Source organism: Phoca vitulina, unplaced genomic scaffold, assembly GCF_004348235.1.
Source record: "Phoca vitulina isolate PV1807 unplaced genomic scaffold, GSC_HSeal_1.0 scaffold1, whole genome shotgun sequence".
Taxonomy (NCBI): domain Eukaryota; kingdom Metazoa; phylum Chordata; class Mammalia; order Carnivora; family Phocidae; genus Phoca; species Phoca vitulina.
Window position 1 is genome coordinate 25,945,659 of NW_022589704.1, and position 24,200 is coordinate 25,969,858.

The following is a 24,200-nucleotide window of genomic DNA, read 5'->3' on the forward strand; positions in this document are numbered from 1 at the left end:
GATCTGGGGAAATTACTGCTGAGCTGATCCATAAATGCTACAGATAATCTCATCAGATAATTTGAAAAAGTACAGATTTATTTTTAACCTTAGGCTTCTCCTACAAAATAAAGCAACATTACCATCTAGTTGTAGCTACATCAAATTGCAATTACAAGACAATGAATTAAGTTATCAACCATATCCAAACAAAATTCACAGAATAAATATAATCTGATACAAATATGCATTTTATCACAGCTACAATGAAATTATTTAACTGTGCTAGCATTAAGAAACAGGGTCAGTTTTCACTATTGCAATCTCTCTCTTGATTTGACATAGATAAAAATACAGACAGGCTCCTTTTTGCTGGTCTCTACACAAATACATTTTATACTCTCCACACAGGATGACAGCAATTTTAAGCACGACCTCACAGACATGTGAATATATGAATTTGCATTATGACTCTTGAAGAGAGGAAATGTATTATGCACTGTTTTTAACCTTATTACCACAGAATTCCTTTTAAGGTGAATTTCTCTAGGTCAATGTTCCTCACATGTGGAAAATGCTGCACTAAGCCCCCAAGGTAGTTCTCAATTCTAAAAGGAAAAATAGCCTTTTTTCATGCTGTGTCTCAAATGAATCACTTCACAGGGAAATGTCTAGAAACAACTACAGGATTTAAAATAGTTCCATGCCATTTGAATGGACAAATTTTAGAATTAAAAACAAGGGAATATTGCATATGGCATGATCAAATTCCAAATATATAAGCAATTACATATCTAATTTAACATTCACTGTCTTTAACAACTCCTATTTCTTATGCTTCAGCCTCCTGTGAACGCATGTTGTGTCCAGCATCAGCATTCAAGGTCAGTACTGATCATCAGGGCCCCATCATCCTGTTCCTCATTTCCATACACATAGGCATAGGAATGGGAATACCAGATAATATCAACGTGTGTTTTCTCTGAGGCTGACATGCTATTAGGCAATTTTCCGACTTTTAATAACATTTTCTTAAGGAAAGGCCCTGGTGCACCAAAGTTCTCACAGCTGGAATTCTTCATGAAATATTGTTCTCCATAGTCATTCTGATTGATGATGGATTGCAGCAAGTAGAAGTTACTAACTTTAAAGACACTGATTTGTAATATATATTTTAGCAGCTATGAGATCTTTTTTTCCCCTCAACTCTGGTATTTCAGGATGATGATCCTGGCCTACGTGAAGATTTTGGTATTATAAGAAATAAAACTACAAAATGTGAAGGAAAATCTCTCACCTTGGTTGAAACCTCAGCGATCAAATTCTGCTTATTTGGATCCACGAAACCCACAGACTGACCTTCAAATTCAATCTTCCCAAGCATGGTACCCTATCAAAGAAAAAAATTAGACAGTTAAAAGGTAGCAACAGTCAAGGTGCTGACAGGATCCATTCACAGGGACTTAAACGGCTACTCCAAGATCTAAATGTCTTTATAACTACTTATAACCATCAGCAGAAGTTCCTCATCTTAACCTGGAAAGATGAAGTAATTTGCACGGTACATTCTGAGAAACACCCTGGGAAGTACAATTCATTATTTTTTTTTTTTTTTAGGGCTGAGACTGGCACCTGGAATAAGCAAATTCAAAAGGCATCAGAATTCGGGTTTCCAAGTTCCAGGCTGGTGCAAATTAGAGCATTTAGGGTACCTATTTCCTTAGTGCATATGACCTAAAGATAGTTCAGTGGAGACATGGACAAAACAATGTTTTGAGAAGGAAATAAGAAATCTAAAAATTGCAGAAAATTGAAAAGAAGGAGAATTAGTTACATTATGATAGTAAAATTCATTTACAAAATGATGTGAAATGCTATATAAGTCAGAGCCTTTGAGAAGTAGCACTGAAAATGTTTACTGCTTTGGATTTGTTAATGTCCAGGTGTCCCTAAGGCCCTGAACTTTAAAGAATGTTTAGACCTCTGTAAAGTTTTCACAAATTAGCCTTGCTAGCCTGAACATGGCAAATGTTTTCTTATTATTAGCTATGTCTTGAGATTTACTTATTTGTTAGTAAGTCTAGCTTTAACTATTTACAAAAATAGCATATTACATTTAGTAATCAAGACTTTGCTGGGGCGCCTGGGTGGCTCAGTCGTTAAGCGTCTGCCTTCGGCTCAGGTCATGATCCCAGGGTCCTTGGATCGAGCCCCACATCGGGCTCCCTGCTCCGCGGGAAGCCTGCTTCTCCCTCTCCCACTCCCCCTGCTTGTGTTCCCTCTCTCACTGTCTCCCTCTCTGTCAAATAAATAAAATCTTTAAAAAAAAAAAAGACTTTGCGGGTGGGGAGTCAAGATAAAGTCATTGATTTGCCTTTCTCCAAGGAAATCACTGCATTGAAGGAAAGAGAAAGAAGCCTTTGTTTCCTTCTGAAATGTATTCCTTAAGGAAAGTAGTCACGTGGGAATGAGTGAGGGTAGAAAGTACCAGCACGTCATTCTCATTAACATCTATTCTCAGGAAAATTATGGAGGAGGAAATAAAATCAGAAGTAGAGTGGAAGGACTGTGTAAACTCTCGCTGTCTTCCTTCTGGTCATGGGTGTGTGGCCATGCCTCATTTTCAAAAAGCTGTTTTCAGAAAGCTGTTCTGTTTACAGAGATCCTATGTCAATATACATTCTAACAAGGAGTCTACAAAAGATTTTCTTGAAGAGTCTATTTCACTTTGAAATTGTATCATTTCTTTTTTTCCTTTTTTAAAAAAAAAGATTTTATTTATTTGAGAAACAAGAAGAGAGCATGAGTAGGGGGGAGGGGCAGAGGGAGAGGGAGAAGCAGACTTCCTGCTGAGCAGGAATTCCCCGGGATCATGACAGGAGCCGAAGGAACACACTTAACCAACCCAATGAGCCACCCAGGTACCCCATCCTTTTTTTATGTGATATAATTCAATGAAAAACTTTAGTGGCACTTGGGGAATTTAGTTAACATTAGTGAGGTAAAGTTTCTTTCTGGTCTAGGATAAGAAGGTTTTGTATAGGAAAAAAAATAATAGTGCCCTCCACTTACAACCAGAAGAAGCAAGCAGATGGTGCTGAGACAATCTTAAAAGGAGAGGTCAGACGGTTCAGCAATCAGATATGCAAGCAAAAGATAAACTTATCTTTTATCACCTTGGTCATTGGTACAGTCTCAAGAAAGACTCTGTAACTGAGGTAACGTATGCAGGGCTCATTAGACACACCCATGAAATACAACTCATTAATTTCACAGATAACCCCTTCAAGAAGACTAAACAAATAACAGCACCAATGTTGCACACTTCCTGGTCTGCCTCTTTCAGCAGATGAGTATTCAATTGAGGCAAAATTGTTATGCACCTGGTTCCCTTCTCCACTGGTCTCACTAACCCTGTCACGTGAGCTGACTTAGAAAGGCCTCAACTTGCTGGAATAGGGAACACACAGTGGGCACTCAATAATCTGCTGCCAAGTGAATTAATCTCAAGTCCATTCAGCAACAAACATCCCAATCGAGTACTCAGTCTTGAAAATTACATCAGAAATAGTAAAACAAGATGACAGAGGTCCAAATGACAGAAATTGGTCAGATTTGTTCTTTCACGTATTGTTGGATTCCTCAAGCACTGAGAAAAAATAGAATATTTATTATATTTTTTAATTTATAGAGAAATAGTATATATATATTCGTAGAGAGAGAGAGAGGGAGGGAGGGAACGAGGGAGGGAGGGAGAGAGAAACAGAGGTGGCTAAAGATGATGATCATACCTTATCCCGAATTATTTTGGCCAGCATTCTTGTATCCACTCCATAAATTGCAGGGACCTATAAGAAAAAAAATTTGTTGTGACAGTGAAATTGGAGGAAATTAGATACAGCACATTGTTTTCAAGTTATAAACTTAGCATCATCTATCTTCTTGAGCAGTAAATAATTTCCCTACTCCTTCTTTTCTCTGACCCAGGGTGACTGTGTTGTCAGAACACGGTAAATTGCTGTTCCAGTTGGGAACAGGACTCTTAATACCCAGGCCCTGCCTCAGAATAAAAGATGAGAAATTCTGAACATCAATCTTCTGCTACAGTTTTGTTTCTTTTTACACAGGATGTTAAATAGGTAATGTTACATATTTATATATATTACATGTATTTTTATATATATAAATAATGGAATTTGTGAATTTCATAAGCAATGATATGTAAATAATATGCAAATCCACACTTTGAGCCAAATGTTCTGGCTACCTATTAGACACGCAACACATTTTTCTGAGGATGCTTGTTAAGTAGTCAGGCTGTGATAAGATTTGCCCATCTGATTAGGATATCAGGCAATACCACCATTTGTTTTCCTTTCTTTGAGTAGTTTGGATAGAGACAGATGTGGTAAAATAAAAGGACAATGAGTTAGGAAGCAGCAAAACAGGTTCTAATTTCTTTTTTCTACCATTTATCTGAGTGATGTTTGAGCAAGGAGTCTTACCTCACCTGTACACAGAAGTAGGTGAACTCGTTACCATCTTAGACCCTCTTTTTTTTTTTTTAAATATTTTATGTATTTATTTGAGAGAGACTGAGAGAGAGAGAGAGATTGAGAGAATGAGTGGGGGGCGGGACAAAGGGAGAAGCAGACTCCCTGCTGAGAAGGGAGCCTGACCTGGGACTCAATCCTAGGACCCTGGGGTCATGACCTCAGCTAAAGGCAGATGTTTAACCAATTGAGCCACCCCAGAGGCCCCTATCTTAGACCCTCTTCTGTTCTATGTGTCTGTGATCATGAAAGAAAATTCAAAGCGCATTTTAAAAACAAACTAACAAGTCATGGATTAAGTTTATACTCAGATCATTGGTTCTGACCCAGAGCAGCTGTAATACCCGTTGCCTAGTGACACAAAGGAAACATTAAAGTGAGGGTCTCCTACATGACCATTACAAAAATTAGCTGTCTAGGTAATGGAGGTAAATTCGGATAATGGTTGAGAATGAAATAGTAATGATTCAGGAGATGATATAGAGGCCTTCTTCCCTTTAAAATTTAGAAAGTATGAAACCTAGGAAGCCAAAATCAAGATTTCTTGATTTGTCAGAAAGGAGCAACATTTAGCCCCAATAGGTAGATGCTCATTGGTGTGGCAGAGCTTTCTTAGAATAATATTCTATCAGTTAGAGGCTCCGCGGCAACAGAAAACACCAGCAACACTGGAGATGAAGCCAAATATCGCAGGTCCCTTAACTTAAAGTACCTCTGACATTCAAACCAGGAAAATACTCTTATTTGATTAGAAAAATAATACTTAAACTAAGGAAAGTATAAGATAAGGTTTATAACCCTCTTCAATTACTACTTCAAATAAGATTATATCTAATTATGTGTCATAGAGTCCTAATGTTTAAGCCAAAAGAAACTTAATTGCAATCTGTTTATCCTCATAAAAGTTAAGGATTTAGAAAATATGGTATGATTACATGATCTGCACAAAATCACACAGCTAGTTAATGGTAAAGCTGGTCCGTGAACCCATGACTCAAGTTACATATCACAATCGTGGATATAAGGGGATGGGAAAATTAAGTAGTTCAAGAAAATAAAAAATTCTAAGATGTCTCTAGGTCTTTTCCCCAAAGAGAAATGCTACCAAGCCTGTGTGAGTGCCACCTAATAGATTAAACTAAAAATATGTGGCCCTCCGTGTTTAGAAGAGAACTGGTCCAGACAGGTCAGCCTGCATATTTCTCACCTTTTCTTCCTGTAGCCACTGCCCGAGACTCTTGGTAGCCAGCCAGTGGTGATAGTCATTGCTATAATTCAGCACCAGCAAACCTGCAACCTAGAAAGACAGGGAGTTGGGGTGACCACAAAATATTATCCAACTCTTGTGTCTTGTCTTACGAGTCCATTTGCAATTTTGAAAAAAAAAGCTTTATTATATCCACTGATTCAAGGCTCAAAATTCTGGAGACTTGAAGAAAGAAGATGATCAACATTTTTCTCTTAAAATATATCATTGTTACCTTAATTACTATGTCAAGGAATAGTCTTACCCCATTTGCCAAATCCTGGGACTAAGCTAGGTCCCCCATCTCAGCACTCTGGTACTTTTCCTCCATGGCATTTACCAATAATCTAATTAATAATTAATTGCTTAATGTATGTGAAGAATAAATAATTTTTAATCTACATTTAAAGGAGACTGAGATATATTGGGAAAATTGTGAGAAATAGAATTAAGCTACATGTTCAGTCCAAGACATTCAAAAATAGAGTGGAAAAAAAATAGAGTGATGAATTTGGAGTATACATTTTTTAATTGTTTATATGGTCCACATTCCTAATACTATCCAAATTTATCTTGATTAGGAAATTTTAATGTGTTTACTTTTAGACTGGCATAGAAGCTATCTTTTATTCATCCTCTAAATAAGGTAAGATTAAAAGGCAAATAGTTGATACAGAGTTGATTACTAAAGACCTTTTAAAAGGTAATTCATCACCATTTCTTGTAGCATACTTGTCATTTAGACTTATAACAACATCTTTCCAAATTAAGCCAAGTTTCATCCAAGGCATTAAAAACAAATAAAGTGCCATGAAAAATGAAATTCAAAATAATGTCATGTTAAAAATTCTTCTCATAATACGTAGGAATAGGGTTGAGAGCACAAATTTAATGGGTTGTACTACAGTATTGAGGAGAAACTTTGCCCATCCTAGATTCTTAAAAATAAATCAACTATTCTCCCCTCCAGTTGAGACTTTTCATTCATTTTTTTTAAGTAGGCTTCATGCCCAACGTGGGGCTCAAACTCACAACCCTGAGATCAAGGGTCTCATGCTCCAGCAATGGAGCCAGCCAGGTGCCCCAAATTGAGACTTTTTAAATAGTCATCACTGGCACTACCTTAATTCCATCCGACTCCAAATATTTGCTAAGTCCCAGCTCATCCAGTGCAGCGGTGTCAGGGGCTCCACCATTCCCAATAATGGGATTGGCCATGGTGAGAATCTGTCCCTTGTAGGCAGGGTCAGTAAGAGCTTCCGGGTACCTGAGTAAAGATGCCAAAATATTACCAACAAAAAAATGTATGTAACTACAAAACTACAATCTACATACCTGCTCTTAATTATTGAATCCTTGAAAATGAGAGAACATGAGATAAAAATCTTATAAGGCTGCGTCTAGATTTTAGCAAATCTAAAGAAATTTTATGATAGAATATGAAAACATATCCCATCATATGACGGATATGAAAAGACAAACTGACTTCTAAAAAAATTTTTTTTTCATTTGAGTATAGCTGACACACAATGTTCCATTAGTTTTAGGCATACAACACAGTGATTCAACTTCTCTGTATGTTATGCTCAGTTCACCACAAGTGTAGCTCCCAACTGTCATGATACAAGTCTATTATTACAGTATCACCATATTTCCTCTGTGGTGCTCTTTATTCCTGTGACTTATTCATTCCATAACTGGAAGCCTGTACTTTCCACTCCCTTTCCCCATCTTGTCCATCCCTCCCTCCCCCTTCCCTCTGGCAACCGTCAGTTTGTTCTCTGTACTTATGGGTCTGATTCTGCTTTTAACTTAAACTGACTCATAAGTACTAAGGCATATTCTCATATAATTTCCATTCCCTCAACTTCTTAAACTTTTTAATTCCTTAAAAAATTCCTTCATAGAGACTGATTTTCTAAAAGATTGCTCTATTTAAAGTTTTCAGGTATCCTGAAGTCTCCCCTTGCCTACCAGACAGGAATCCAAACTGATATTTACTATTGAGGGCTGCCAGTTTCACCAAAATATTAATTGTCAAAAAATTTTAAGTTTTTTTAAAATATCTTTTAGGAAACTGAAGAGTATCCTGATTACACCACTGGTGACTGCATGGGTGTCTATGTTTATTAAACTTCATTCAACATTTAAAATGACTGAGTTAATTTTTGTGGCAGAATCACCCAATAACATAAAGGCCATAGGTTTTTATTTTAAAGTCTGGAGAAGGGGAAAAATAAGAATACATATATTCTATGAAAGAATTACTCAATATAGTTGATTTTTAAAATAGCTTTAGAAAGAAGTATATAAGTTTATAAATTTATTAAAGAAGTATATAAGTTTGAGAGTTATCAACTTACAAAAAAAGTCAATCCCACAAAAATTGACCTGAAGCACCTCTGACTTCTAAATCAAAAGATTCCAGGGATGCCTGGGTGGCTCAATTGCTAAGCATCTGCCTTTGGCTCAGGTCATGATCCCAGGGTCCTGGGATCGAGTCCCACATCGGGCTCCTTGCTCAGTGAGGAGCCTGCTTCTCCCTTTCCCTCTGCTGCTCCCCCTGCTTGTGATCTCTCTCTCTCTCTCTCTGACAAATAAATAAATAAAAATCTTTAAAAAAAAAAAATTCCAAATAACTATTTTAAAGTACTGATGTAGAATTAGGGAGAAATGCATTAGGTCTTCATTTTAAAGTTAAAAACACATATATTCTCAATTTTATGATATATATATGTATGCATATATATCACTCTTATTCTTAATATTAAGAAACATTATTCCAGTAAATGCCAGGAGTTATCTTTAACTATTCCATGCACTGGTATACAGTGCAAATGAGATATCCCCCCACCCCTTATGCCCCTACCCCCCCACTCACATTTTCACTTTCCGCAGAAAGAGTTAAACCAAATCTTTCTTATGGATTACTACTGATAATGAATTTAGGTGCTGAGGGGGACAGAATCAACAACCTTGAAACCAATAAAGTTCAACTCAGGCAGTAGACAACATAAATTCTTCAACCCCATCCAGACAAACTCCTCCCAGAACTACCTTTGTCAACAAAACACTTAGTCTTTCAGCTCAGCAACCCCTGAGGTGACTAGAGTGCTGTAATATTTATCCACACCTCCATCAGCTAATTTCTCAGATGCCTCTCACCTGTCAGGAACTGATAATTTTTTAACCAAGGCTTACACACAATATAAGTGCATTTCTTGAAGATGAAAAACAAAATAACCCCTTTAATTATCAACCACCTTACTGGGTGAGCCATACAATGAATGAAAGCAACAATTCTCAATGGAAAATAGGGTCTGTGGAATGAATATTAATGAATGCCTTTTCCTACATCAAAAACATCTTTAATTAATTTAATCTTACTTCCCTTTCTCTCCATAAAAGAACTAACCGTTCCCTTTAAACATATGCTTATAATACTCTCTCTGGTAAATGAATAAATACAGCTTGTCCTAGAGAACTGCAGTGTTAGAAGCAAATTAATCCATCAGGCCCTGTTTGACTTTTGTGATGTGACAAGATTTATTACCCATAATCCATCACAGAGAAGAAAACTCTAGTGCCCTCCATCATTCTGATCTATATTAAACAGTTGTTTGTCAGCAGGTATATTAACAGAGCTAGTAATTAGTGCTGTCGAAAAGCTTAAATAATTGCCTGGTGAAGCAAAACTTTGTAAACAGCTTTCACACGGCAGTAATTTAATGTTCTCACCAGTGGAACTATTTTAAAACCCACCTAATATTGTTCGTTTCAAACAGAGAGCCAAGAGTTTAGAGAAGAATGTATATTAATAATATAATGGAAGTTTGGTCAGTCGATAACTTCAATATCAGTTAACCCAACATCTCCTTGTCATTATAAGGTTAACTGAATTTTCCTAAAGAATTTATCAAATACTCTAAAGAAGTTTAGTCCATTGAATCTCTAATGGAAACCTCTTGAAACGACCCAGTCATATTTTTTAAAGGACTCATAGGTTTTTTTAATCCCAGCTATAAATTACCGTCTAATCCAGGCCCTTCATTTTTATAGTGGAAACTAGGATTCAGAAAGGTTAAGTGATTTTCTCAATATCGCATAATCCATTATCATTGAAAATTAGACCAGAACTTCAGCCTCCTGGTTCCCAGTGAACAAACATTTGTTGGTTGATAAGAACAGCTACGTGATTTCTGCAGCAGCTCTGATCTTTGTTGCTGTACATCTATTAGCAGATCTTAAACACTGAGTTGGGTCTCGATTGATAAATTTTGAAAATATCAGATCTATGAACCTGCTCTCCCTTTGATTACTTTAAGACCATAAATGGATCTGTTATTTCACCTTTCTTACTCTTGTGTGAAATTATACAGAATACCTAAGAACTTTCTCAGCTCTTTATAGTACTTCATATCAGATGTGCAAGGTTGATTCTTAACTTCGCTAAAGGGATGGCACTGGAGTGTGCTATCCATCCTTTTCCTTGCTCCAATTTTTACCTTAATCAGATCCATACCTTCCCTGACAGAAACCATTTAGTAATCTCATATGACCTGCGTCCTCGGGCTCTAGGTTTCTAGAATTAATGTTATGCTTTATTTTCAGGGGAATACCAGTGTCCAAGTTCTCTTTCATTTACCACAGCAGGGAGGAGTTTGTATCTATGCTGGAATAGACTACTTACAAGCACAGTGCAATGTCAGGACAATATGTAGTCTTATTATGAGGTGATGATTTCAGCTTCCCACCGTGAGTAAGATCATCTAGCTATTCCTCTACACAGTGGAAGAAGAAAACCTTGGAGCACGAGCATTACTCACCCTCCCAGGCCAGTGTTAAAAACCACTTCACCAGCGACAGAGGATGGATGGCCAAAGGAGTAACCTTTCATCTTAGTTCCATCTTCCAGGACAATGTGTGCTGTCTGTGCCTAAAGAAACAGATGCGTGAGTCTTAGCAGAATACAAAATATGAGGCACAACTAGTTGAAAACTGTCCAAAGATACAATACACAAACTCATTAAATAAATGTCTAGTATATATGATGAAACCATACTGCCTATATTTGGAGTTTCTGCCCTGCTCCTTGTCACTTTTCTTCAGATGTATGGCTCTTGTCACGGACAGGTGTTTTATTTTGTTTTGCTTGAAAGAGGAACCGGAGCATATTGATACATTGTCTATTCTAAGTCTACTTGTAGAATTATTGACAATCCAGAAATACTTCAGTTGAGCTGAAATGCTATGTGTCTATCTTTTCCCCCTTAATATTCCATAGCTTTGCTCAAGTATAGCTTTAAGGGAAGTTCATGAGTTTGCAAAAACATTGTGTATTGTACCATACAGCTCATCATCACTCTGAAGTTTAGAGCTAGAAGGAATCTTAAAGATTATCCATCAAATTGTGTTCCAGAGAGCTCTTGTGTTTGATGGAGTTGTCCCAAGGGCTGCCCCTCCACACCAGCTTTATGATCATAAAGAAGTTGAAACTTTATCACTCTATTAATACTGATACAAAAGCAAGTACTATGAAACATCTAAAAATAGATCACATTATATTTTTTAGTAGAGTTAATTATATCCATGCCTGGTTCTCTCTTTAGAGTACGAGGCATTCTGAATTTGATTACTTCACCATACTAATCTTTGAACACCTTCTATAAAATTCTTGGCTAAGAAGAGGGACAATGAGAGAAACTTATCTAAGAAGCAGGCATCAGCCACTCTTCAAAAATACACTAAATTCTATTGTTGAAACAATTTAGGTCAAATCTCAATTTCCATAAAAGTCAGGGAAGAGAGAAATATGTTAAACTACACTTTGGGAGGCAAAATATAGACTCTGCAAAAACTACAGGGCAAAATAAGTGGAATATGGTCTTTAAAAATAACTATAAAGAAAAACATCTCTGCAAGAATTGAGGAAATTTTATTAATTTTTGGTGAAATTTTTTAAGATTGAAGATGGCATTGTGCTTATATTTAAAGTCCTTTTTAAAAAAGATATATAGTGAAATACTTAAGGATAAAATACTATGATGGGGCGCCTGGGTGGCTCAGTCGGTTAAGCGGCTGCCTTCGGCTCAGGTCATGATCCCAGGGTCCTGGGATCGAGCCCCGCATCGGGCTCCCTGCTCAGCAGAGAGCCTGCTTCTCCCTTTCTCTCTGCCTGCCACTCTGCCTACTTGTGCTCTCTATCTCTCTGTCAAATAAATAAATTAAAAAAAAATACTATGATATCTGACATTTCCTTTAAAATATTCAGGGGTTAGGGTGAATGGGTAGGGATATGAAATACATTCGGCCAGGAGTTGAAATTGTTGGAGTAAGGGAGATCAGTGTGCTCTTCTTTCTACAAAGATTAAGTGCAGCCATTAAAGAGAAACATAGGAATTCTCTACTTTCTTTCTCTCACATTTTTAGGACTGGACTCAGTGCCTAATCCTTTCATACCCTGCCATCCACCCCCACTCCCACCAAACACACACACACACACACACACACACACACACACACACACACACACCAACCTTGGTATACGGCAGAAGCTCAGTAAGTGATTTCTAGACCTTTGTTACTACGCTCCTTTAGCTTTGCAACATGCACTCAGCTTTTCCAATGTTAACATGGAAAAACCTGATTATTTTTCTGTAGTAGTCTTCTCTGTAGAAATACAATGCCTCTTTTAGGTACAAACTACACAAATCTCTTGGCATTGGAATGATTGCTCTTTAATGTATAAAGTAGTGTTTGATCATCTTTAAACCACTATATCCTGTGCCTAAATATTGTTTATGTGTAGTTTTGTATACACATGAACTTATATTTACACACAAAATAATTTAGTATTTCCTATTAAAATTGATATGTTTAAGATACTCATCTCAACAGGAAAGTTCTTTTTTTTAAGTCGGAGGCACAATGCATGGATTTCAAATTTATATTTCTGAGAAAGATTGGATAAAGTGCTGAACTGCACACTTTATATGTGTTTCTATGTGTGAGTGCATATGTGTGTGTCCACAGGCAGAGTTAACCAAAAGAATTTTGTCCTTTACTTGGCTTATCAAATAATCTCTGAGACAGTTTTGTTTTATGTATAGCCTTGGAACTAGTGTTCGAGATCTCAAGCTTGATACTTTATCTTTAAGTAGTTATGGTTTATCTTCTCAGCAACTAAACTGAAAAAGCTTTTGGAATTTAAGAAACAAAACAGATGAACATAGAGGAAGGGAAGAAAAAATAAAATAAGATGAAAACAGAGAGGGACTCTTAACTATAGGGAACAAACTGAGGGTTTCTGGACAGGAGATGGGTGGGGTGTTGGGGTAACTGGATGATGGGCATTAAGGAGGGCACTTAATGTAATGAGCACTGGGTGTTATCTGCAACTGATGAATCACTAAATTCTATCCCTGAAACTAATAATACAGTGTACGTTAACTAAATTAAATTTAAATTTAAAAAGAAAAGCTTTTGGATTTACTCAGAACAAAGGAAACCACAATATGTAATTAACGTAGTATGAGTGATGACAAGTTCTGAATTCTGCTTCTGTATATAGGAAATCAACTTTGCATGTCATTTCTTCTCATAGCATGATTTTCTTATTTTGCATTTTATTTTAACTTGCCAACTCTTGTTTACTTACAATTTAGGACAGAGGTTGATGATTTTAGGGATTAAGAGTGATAATGTTCAGTGTATTGCTAAAGATTGTTACAAGCTAATCAAATGTCTACAGTGATCGTTCTCAGTGGGGATATTTTTAATGGGAAAATTCCCTAGGTATCTCTAACATGTTTCACTAGGTGAAGCTCTTTGGTCCAAGTAATGAAAATTCACTGTCAAAAAAGTATTTTCTCCTAAAAGTATTATTTTCTGTTCTTGAGGAAGTCATGTGTAACCTACATGCTTTCACAAAATGAAAGGAGGAAAGAAAACATTTTCCTAAATAACATGTAACTTTGATAGAACCTAAAATAACTGTACCTACCTGGCAAAACGAATGCGAACTACAAATTTCAACTGTTTTCTTTACACCAGTTTATCTATCCTACTCTAAGCCATCCCTGCCTAAAATACCATGTTCACTTTTTTACTTTTTTTTTTCTTTTCTCTTCTTATCTAAGAATTTCAAATTGTCTGATCTCTGGGTTAGACACCATCTAATTATTTTAAGGAAAGGTAAAAATTAACATAAGCAAATCCAATTCTTGTTAGCCTGTTCCTACAATTCTATTTGGCATTTTTCTTTCTCTCTCCACGGGACTAGATTTCTACTCTGCTTTCAGTCGTTTAAAGATATATTTGAGGAGACATTTACTGTTGCCTGAAATAGTCCCTGAGACTGTGTTCAATATGTCTTTTTGATCCTTTAATTATATTTTTTGTTCTTTTTGGCAGCCTTTATAGATCTTCCCATCCTCTTTCTCACTACACATTATATTGTTACAAGGCTTCTGTTTATTGCCTATAGTACCCTTTATATTCCACTTAACTACATGGGCCTCTGATGAGTTTAAAATGATGAGTGCCAATTGACTTATCTATGAATTGATAGAGGAACTCTGAACAAAGAGCTATTATTTGGAATCCCCTCTTCTAGCTAATAGTTCCCCAAATGCTATTTTATTCCAATGAGTCCAAAAGAAATCACCTTGTGACTATTGTAAGATACTTTAGTAGCCTCGTTCTAGTAGAGAGAGGTCCATAGCCTAGGAATTAGATTGTAACATTAAGGGATAATTTAAGTGCTTACTGCCAGAGCCCTTTAATACTTTGAATGCTGAAAGTACAAAGGAAACCTTAAGGAAGAGAAGCCTGTAGACTCATACAATGTCAGGAAAAGTAACCGAAGGACACATAAATACGAATTCTACTAAGTAAAGGACCTCTATCATGACATGGTCCCTATGTGTTTAATAAAAATATATGTGCCAAGAAGACTGCTTAGACATTCGGTCAAAAACTCACTGAGCTCCTACCATGTACCAAATCCTACACTAGGCTCTAGAAATACATGGGCAAATGTCCCCAGGCCCTCCATTTAGCAAAAGGGCTAGATATGTGCCTGAATGGTAAAAGGAAGAAACCTCCAGAAGAATATCACTGAAGCACCTGGAGATAACAAAGATAAATAAAATATCCTTTCCTTTGGTAGATTTTTCTTTAATAAAAAATTCACCCTTTATTTTTTCCTTCTATGCTTTAAGTAATAAAAATTTAAATTTTAAGAAAGAAATTCATGTCAAATTTTGAATTTAAAGTTCAAAATTTAAAGACTCTTTCAAGGGGTACCTGTGTGGCTCAGTTGGTTAAGCGTCTGGCTCTTGGTTTTGACTCAAGTCTTGATCTCAGGGTCATGAGATCAAGCCCTGTGTCAGGCTTTGTGCTCAGTGCAAAGTGTGCTGGAGACTCTCTTCCTTTCCCTCTGTCCCTCCCACTTGTGCTCTCTCTCTCAAATAAATAAATCTTTAAAAGAAGAAGAAGATGCCTTCAAGTCTGCTCAAATGTCATCCATCTTCTTGGCGAGATGTACATTGACCCTCTTATTTAAAATAATATGCCTCCCAGTGCTCTATCCACTCTTCCTTTATAGAAGTCATTGCCTCCTAACGTATCATCCGGTGTCTTATTTTTGCCTGCCTTATCCCACTGGAAAGCAAATTTCATGTGGGCAGAGTATTAGGTCTGCTTTGTACACTGGTGCACCTCCAGGGCCAACATCAGTGCCCGGCACAGAGTAGACAATTGTTCAATTTTTGTTGCATGAATAAAGATTCATTAAGTGTCAATCTGAAGAAAATAACATAAGAAAATACCGGAAATCATTACTATTTCTATCATTATTATTCAGCTTTTAGTTTGTTCAAGGTATGAATTTAAAAATTAGCAAATACCTGTTTTGAGTCATCTTTCCATTATGCTTAACTAGGAATGCCTTTCTATAACATCTTTAATTTAGTCTCACAATGTGGAGATACTATGTTGGGAAAGAGATATGAGTGGCATTGAGGGAGACAAGGGTGAAGAAGGGAAAGATCAGTGGCTGGTTATACCAGCATATGCATATTGAGTATGCTGTATGTAAGAGTACAAATACATGCTGTGTAGAGCTAAGGCAAATATCATGATAACTCGAAACAAAAGATCATTTATATCAATTTACTAGACATTTCACATAAAAGAGGCTGACGGTGCTTGAATTACTTAACAAACTGTTTCATTCCCTATTTCACTTTGCAAACAGAGACAAAGAATGAGAAAGCTCTCCTTACCCAGTATATTCTAAAAATATAGGGGTATGGGAAGAAAATAGACATTGGGGAGGGTATGTGCTATGGTGAGCGCTGTGAATTGTGTAAGACTGTTGAATCACAGACCTGTACCTCTGAAACAACTAATACATTATATGTTAAAAAAAAAAAAAGAAGATAGCAGGAAGGGAAAAATGAAGGGGGGGGAATCAGAGGGGGAGACAAACCATGAGAGACTATGGACTCTGAGAAACAAACTGAGGGTTCTAGAGGGGAAGGGGGTGAGGGGATGGATTAGCCCAGTGATGGGTATTAAGGAGGGCACGTATTGCATGGAGCATAGGTGTTATATGCAAACAACGAATCATGGAACACTACATCAAAAACTAATGATGTAATGTATGGTGATTAACATAACATAATTTAAAAAAAGAAAAAAGAAAATTCTGTTTTATTCTATTGAATTTTAAGATAATTTATACAAATGAACCTTGAAGAAAAATTATTTTACATTTCTCATATTATTCTTGGGTATTAAAAATACGAGTTTGCCACAGCAGATTCAAGTGAAAGGTCTAAGGTAAGGTGAGCTCAAAGGGATCAAAAGTTATTTTGTACACTGAAAGCTGTTTACTTCTTGATCACCAGAGTTAGGTGAATAAACATGTATTATTACCCACCTTGCTCAAGTCGAAATTGGAGTCTAACTGACTGCTGCTGCCTACCTCTTTGTCAATCATTGTAGAGCAATGTAAGCCTGCAATAAATTCCAAAGTGAGTTTAATCTGACCCCTGCTTGGTAGAATTATGAAGGATTTTAGTCTGGTTTGCGCTCACTAGACATGGAGAACAACTCTTCTCCAAAATGTGAATACTTATATGAGCATTATTTGCAGATGGCTACTTTGGATTTTTCCTTTGCTTTTGTTGTTGTTGTTGTTTTTGTTGTTGACCTGGGATGAACAGTCTCAATTCTTTTTACGTGTCCTTATAGTTCTTCATTTTACTTTTTCCCCTCTGGGTCTTTAACTAGTATTCCAATAACTTTTCTCAGTAAAACCTTCAGGAAAATTAAGTTCCATGTGTGGCAGGATCCACTTAGTGGCTTAATTTTAACTGAGCACTCATTTTCATTAGTGTAATTCTTCATCACTAATTAAATGCATATGAAATTATAAGAATATTCTTCAAATCTCAAGATTATAGCCAATAAAAAATTTAACTTTTAATTCACTATCTAATTTTAGATTTTAGTGCCTCAAAGTCAAAAGACTAGTTAAATGTTGTTGTTGTTGTTAGTTGCTTTTATTCATATTGACTCAACCAAAATGACAATAAAATGCTGAGATATAACAAAGAAATTTTGGATCATATCTGTACCCATCTTCAGCTTAGCAGTTAAGAGATATTTAAACTGCTTTTATTAATGGAATGTAAATAAATCCCTTTTCTCCACTCAATATCCTTTACCACCCCAAACAAGCATAGTCCCCTAAAGATAACAAGGAGAGGAACCTTAGCACAAGGGACAGCAGAACAAGAAGCGTCTATCTGGAAATCTCATTTCAATAAGGTCAATCACATTGGGTTTGCCAAATGCTTAGATCACAGATTTGAAAGATAAAATAACTATGCATTATAAATATATAAATATATATAGACACTTCAGGATAAGAGTAAGTATAATTTTCCATCTAACGAGGTAAGGAATTATTTTAAGTATAGAGGGGGTAGATTTCTGGAGAAAAGCAAGTGTTTTAGGAGAAAAAAAGTTCATAGACTATGGTCAGTTACTTCTTCTACCCTGACCCCATCCATACCAATCTGTGCACAGCCCTATCTATTAGGGACTATTTTAAACTGTGTTCTGTGATTATCATATGATCTCACTCGTATGTGGAATTTAAGAAACAAAACAAGAGGATCATAGAGGAAGAGAGAAAAAAATAAAACAAGACAAAATCAGAAAGAGAGACAAACCATAGGAGAGTCTTAATCATAGGAAACAAACAGGGTTGCTGAAGGGGAAGGGGGTGAGCATTTGATGTGATGAGCACTGGGTATTATGTAAGACTGATGTAATGAGCACTGGGTATTATATAAGACTGATGAGTCACTGAACTCTACCTCTGAAACAAATAATACATGACATGTTAATTAATTGAATTTAAATGAATGAATGAATGAATGAATGAAACTGTGGTCTGTGGAAGGGAAGGAGGGTAATATAAATGCGGATGGATTGGAGAGAGCAATTTTGACCATCTCTCCCACCTTTCACCGTTTTGCTTTCTCTCTCCCCACCCCCCACCCTTCCTGGTAAAATATGGATTTCACTGGTTTTTTGGTTTGTTTTTTGTTTGGTTAGTTTTGGTTTTGGTTTTATAAATGTGATTAATTGTTGTGTATTAAAGGTCAACTCTACAGATGCCTTTGGAGACTTTGTCAGAAAAACAAGCCTTGAAGAGCTGTAATGACTCAGGTATGCCCAAGTTCTCACCCTCATCCTTGCCCTCCCTTCTTTCTACCTACCTGAACTCTACCACTTGTTAGAAACCCAAGTTTGATCATCCTTGTGCATTAACCAAACAAGCAGTAGAAGACTTGTCCCTTTCCAAGTTAAGGCTAAACAAAAATTGGCGCTTATTATTTACTGCCCCATATCCAAGTATATGACCAATTTCTCCAATAAGATTATAGGCAACCCCAGACAACATCAAGGACAGAGAGCCTGCCTTGTCTTTCCAACACAGCCTCACTAGCACATAACACAATGTCTGGCACATAGTGGGTGATTGGAGAAACCATTTTATACCTCCCTGAATTCATACGTTGGCCCATGAAGTTAACTTTCAGAGACTTTGGAAAGGTCATTTAACGCCTGGTCCACAAAGTAAAAGTAAGAGGAATGATTGGTGACTTTGGGAAATGGAATTGAGCAAGACTGGCTCAGCTCTTCTTAGCTCTCTTTTCAAAGAAACCTGTTCTCAGTTGTACATCAGGATGGGAGAGCTGCAGCTGTGAGTGAATACACTTGACTCAGGGAATAGGAGTTATAAGAAACCTATTTCGTTACAGATCTAGGCCCTGTCTTCTGAAAAGCTTTAACAGTAATAAAGCTGATATTCAGATTGCTGTCTATTTGAATACTGTGTCTTATTTCTGTATTGATTCTAAATATAGAGATTGAAGAGAGGGTATCATTAATTATCACCCTAAAATCTTACCAGTAGAAAGTACCTTGCAAATACTGATTGGTTGAATGAATGAATGAATGAATGAATCTTTGAATGAATGGCTATCAGGTGGCAAAGATGCTACGTAATTCTATTTTTGTTTTTCTGGAACATAATTGGCTTGCAGAATGCACTCCTGCTTTGCTCCAGTCATATTTTAACTATTCCTCTTAGGCACTGCTCACAAAGGTTAAGAAGCGACGGGCAATGTACAGCTGTCTTTAACTCCATGTGATTTATTTCCTAGGAGACTAGTTAAGGGAATAAAGAACACCTGCTTTCACAGTATTTTTCTCTTCCATATTCCACCAACTAGAGATGTAACTGGGTACAGCAATTCCTTTTTATAAAGCCATTACGTCATACTTAAGCTTTATTCACACTTTAGTAAAATCACTTTAATCAGATAATCTACTAACTGTTTAGCAGAGTACTGCTAAATGATAATGAATTCAGTAAAACAGGAGAAAGGAAAGCATGCACTCTCTTCCAAACGATCTTCTCCATTATTTGCTTTAATACTGAAAATTATAAACTTTAATACTGAAAATAATAAACATCTATTTTTTTCATTTTATACTTAATATAAGTTCTTACTTTTCACCACATTTTGAATTCTTATTTCATTTGTCTTATTTTTGGTTGAATTCTTTTATAAAATGTAGATTTCTAATTCAGTATTTTTCTAGTAGCAATCGGTTTTACAAATCTTTCAAGTCCAAAGATATTAAGTCTAATAGTAAGATGCTGGAGTTTCAGTGTCTCTCTCTTTGGCATCTTTTCCTAACATCCCTTGGGAGTAACAACTTTCAAATCACATCTGGTCCTACAGGCTAGATAATAAAGTTACTTAAATAATTACTACTGCAGTTAAAAACAATTCCACTGTTAATGGGAATGCAAAATGATGCAGCCACTATGGGAAATGGTATGGAGATCTTTCAAAAAAGAAGTAAAACTGGATTAACATATAACCCAGCAATCCTACTTCTGGATATTTACCCAAAGAACTGAATTCAGGATCTCAAAGAGATATTAAAACTTCATCTTCATTACAGCATTATTCACAATAGTCAAGATATGGAAGCAACCTAAACATCCATCAACAGATGAGTAGATAAAGAAAATGCAGCATATACATACAATAGAATATTATTCAGCTTTAAAAAAGGAAGGAAATCCTGTCATATATGGCAACATGGATGGACCTTGAGGACAGTATGCTACGTGAAATAAACCGGTCACAGAAGGACAAATATTGCATGAGTCCACTTATATAAGATACCTGAAATAGTCAAACTCGTAGAATCAGAAAGAAGAAATGTGGTTGCCAGGGGCCAGGGGAAGAGGGAAATGGGAGTTACTAACCAACAGACATAAAGTCTCAAATGTTTAAGATGAATAAGTTCTAGTGATCTGCTATACAACATTATCCCTAAAACTGCATTGTACAGTTAAAAATCTGTTAAGAGGATGGATCTCAGGTTAAGTACTCTTACTACAATAAAATAATAAAATAAAATAAAACAGTTCTACCTCATCACATAGTATCTAATAATTCATAATGACTATTAATAACTCATAGGTAGTCATCTATTTGCTTCTAGAATTAACTCCATACTACATTGGATTTTGTCCCCACCCAAGAGAAAATCTCCATCATCATTTTTTATTGCCTCCCAATTGTTCCCCCTGTTTCCAAACTCTCCCTGCTTCTACCTATCTCATGCAGTGCAGTTAAAGGTTATCTTTCTTAAACATTTATTGCATAATCTTCACATTCCCCAATTAACATTCCAAGCCCCCTCATCTGGCCCGTTCTCTATATGAAATCCCTTAGGCTCCCCACCCCTCTAGACTTTGTGCATAAATGTCTTCCTCTTTACCTGTTTATGTCCTGGTTATCCTTCTTAGTCCTGCTCATGATATGCCTTCAAAGATCCCCGAAGTCAGGATTAACCACTGATTTTCCTGTGCTCTCACTGCATGTGTGTGTGTACTAGTTGCGTGTTACCTTTTGTTTTAATTGCTTAAGTTACTCTTCTACCCTGCTAGATCATGACTTCTGAGACAGAAAATCCAATGCCTAATTTAATTTTCTATCCTCACAGAAATAGCCCACTGTTATTCACACAGTGAGGCAATCACTACGTACTTGGTGAATGCACAGAAATATGGGCGATCATGTGGTGTTAGGATGTTGTTCACATGCTGATATTATGGTTTTTCAAAAAATTCTCTGATGCCACTGGCTACTGGGTTTTGTTTGCTTGTTTATTTCTACCTGAAAGCAAAGACAGATGTCCCACAAAGGTATAGTTCATGCTAAAAGATGGAAGACGAAAGTAAAGAATAAGTTGGGACTGGTTGGCAACCCTTGCCTCATAAGCATCCCTAGATTTCTATACCAACTAGCTGTCATACAGCTAATGTCTTCAGAAGAGTCTAGAAGATGACCTCTAATTACTATCCTTTGGGTTTCCTAATGGGTTGCTTCCATTACTAATATTATTATCTTAACGTCAACATAAATCTAATCCTCCATCACTGGGGAAAAGGAATAATAAACTAGATGTGCATACGTAGCCCAATTATTCTCCTTTCTTCCTTTACTTTTTTTTAAAAAATTATTCACTTATTTTAGAGAACAAGAGGGGCGGGTGGGGGGGAAGAGGTAGAGGGAGAAGAAGAGGGAGAGAACCTCCAATAGACTGTCCACTGAGCATGGAGCCCAACACAGTGCTCAATCTCAACACGACCTGAGTTGGAGGCTTAACCGACTGAGCCACCCAGGTGCCTCTCTTCCTTTACTTGTCATCTAAAATACTTGCCAAATTTTTCTATATGTCATTGGCAAATTCATTTATTTTAATTCACTAACAAGGTCTCATAATATTACACCTCTATACCAAATCCCCAAATAGTTTACAACTAACAGTCTATTTTTATCTCCCTCTGAAAAAAAACTGAGGCTGCCATATTTTTACTGATATTGTTGCTGAGGTTTACATTTAATGCTGGTACATACTTGACACTCAATAAAGATTTTAACTAAATTTGAGAATAGTAACTAAAGATGACAAGTATACTTCAATTTTTCTCTACTTTGTGTCCATATGTTAATGTACTTCCCACTTTGTTTTGTTTCTATTTTAATTCTGGAGTAATCGTTATGTTTGAAAAAAAATAAAGTATACCATGTCTTAAGCATGCCTTATAAAAGTAAATCAACCTGTCACGATCCTGTTTCTACCTTTTGGTATTGCTTTAATGAGACCCTGTTAAGGCATAAACCAGATGGCATATATAGTTATCTATGCTTATTAAAGTCTATATGCAGTTGCACAAATAAATTTTGTATGTAGATTTGAATGATAAATGTCTACTGTTCTGACAAAGGTATTTTATTTCAAATAGAATTATGAAGTTATGTTGGAAAAATAGGATTTCGGAGAACACTGACCTCACTGAGGGCTCCACCCTGATCCCCTTCTCAAGGCCTCATTAATAATAATTAACATGATGTGTTAGGCACTGTTTCTAAAGCTATCAATGGATTTTCTCATCTAACCTTCACAAAAAACAATGAGGTCGGTAATGTTAAGATCTCTATTTTACAGTAAAGCAAATTGAGGTTTGGAGGAGTCAAGATCATTCCACTAGTAAATGGAAAAGCAGTGGCTTCTGAACATAGTCAGTGTGACTTAGAATTCACAATGCTCTACCCCATCATAACCCTCTGCATGAAGCCAAGTAGAAAATTTCAGTTTAAACTGAGTTATGTATTGCCCCTTTTTCTTTTTCTAAGCTTACTTCTATTTCTTCTTTCCAATTTTTTTAAATGGGGATAATAAGCAATTCAATCACAAACTCACTTGAATTTATTTATAAGAGCTTTCTTTCAAAACGGCCGTGGATAAACTGCCAGGTGCCCAGGTCAACCGAGAACCACCTATCTGTAAATCTATAAATTGTCAAAGTGGAATATCAAGTCATTAATCATATCCTATAATCTTAGGAGAACCAGAAGGCTTTGAGAACTTTGCACACCGATTGCAGGCCCTTGAGTTCTGAAGCTCTCAAGACTGTCAGGACTATCCGTGCTGTGGACATGGAGATGCGCCTCTCAGTCCCCCTTCACGAAGGCCCTGCTGCCCTGCTGCAAGGGGTGAGGTCAGAGGACAGTCACCAGCAATCAGTTCCTTCAGGGTCTACCTCAGCTGCAGAGAGCTGCTTTGCCAGAGGCCCTGCAGGGAAAGCCCCATGCCTGCACTGGTTACTGAGCTAGGCAGGGAGATGAAGGCCGAGGCCCGACACAGGAAACTCTACTGGGCAAGAGCTTTCTGTCAGGTTGACCTACGCTTTCTCAAACCTGCATCACAGTTTACTTCTTCTCTGCCCGACTCCGTTCCCTCAAACTTGCCTCCACCAGAGTTAACCCTTAATAAATATCTGGCTCCCTAAACACCATTTCAGTATCTGCTTCTGGAGAACCTAACTCATGATAGACACTTAAGCCAAACAAGTCAATAAGAATTCAAAGGCTTTGGAGAGTCTGTTTATGGGGGTTCTAGCCCAGAAACCACTAGATGCATGTGGAACACTGAAGGACACCTGAATGGTTTACTTTCTTCATGTACCCCTAAAACGTAAGAATTAGCCCAGACTTCAAGTGAATTTGGCATAGTGCCTAAAGGTCAGTCAAGGTCCTTAGGCCAAAGCCAATGGTACCTCCAAGTTGCTCAATGTCCAGGAGCAGACATTCACTTTTAGGGACCACTAAGCACAAGTTCAGCATGCAACTGCCTAAAATAAAACTCATACACACACACACACACACACACACACACACACACACACACACACACACCTATACCTTCTAAAGCTCTCTTGATTGACCTTGAACCATGTTTAAATTGTA

At 36.8% G+C, this 24,200-nt stretch overlaps 1 protein-coding gene across 1 annotated transcript in view; it reads right to left on the reverse strand.

Annotated features, from left to right (window-relative positions):
- Nucleotides 1-24,200, reverse strand: part of CPS1 (carbamoyl-phosphate synthase 1) — a 122,325-nt gene that overhangs the window by 89,533 nt on the left and 8,592 nt on the right. The window contains exons 2-6 of the mRNA XM_032403000.1: nucleotides 10,605-10,714; nucleotides 6,901-7,045; nucleotides 5,740-5,829; nucleotides 3,771-3,827; nucleotides 1,277-1,369 (exon numbers count right to left, since the gene is read on the reverse strand). Of these exons, the coding sequence (XP_032258891.1) occupies nucleotides 1,277-1,369; nucleotides 3,771-3,827; nucleotides 5,740-5,829; nucleotides 6,901-7,045; nucleotides 10,605-10,714 (495 nt within the window). The remainder of the gene's footprint in view (nucleotides 1-1,276; nucleotides 1,370-3,770; nucleotides 3,828-5,739; nucleotides 5,830-6,900; nucleotides 7,046-10,604; nucleotides 10,715-24,200) is intronic.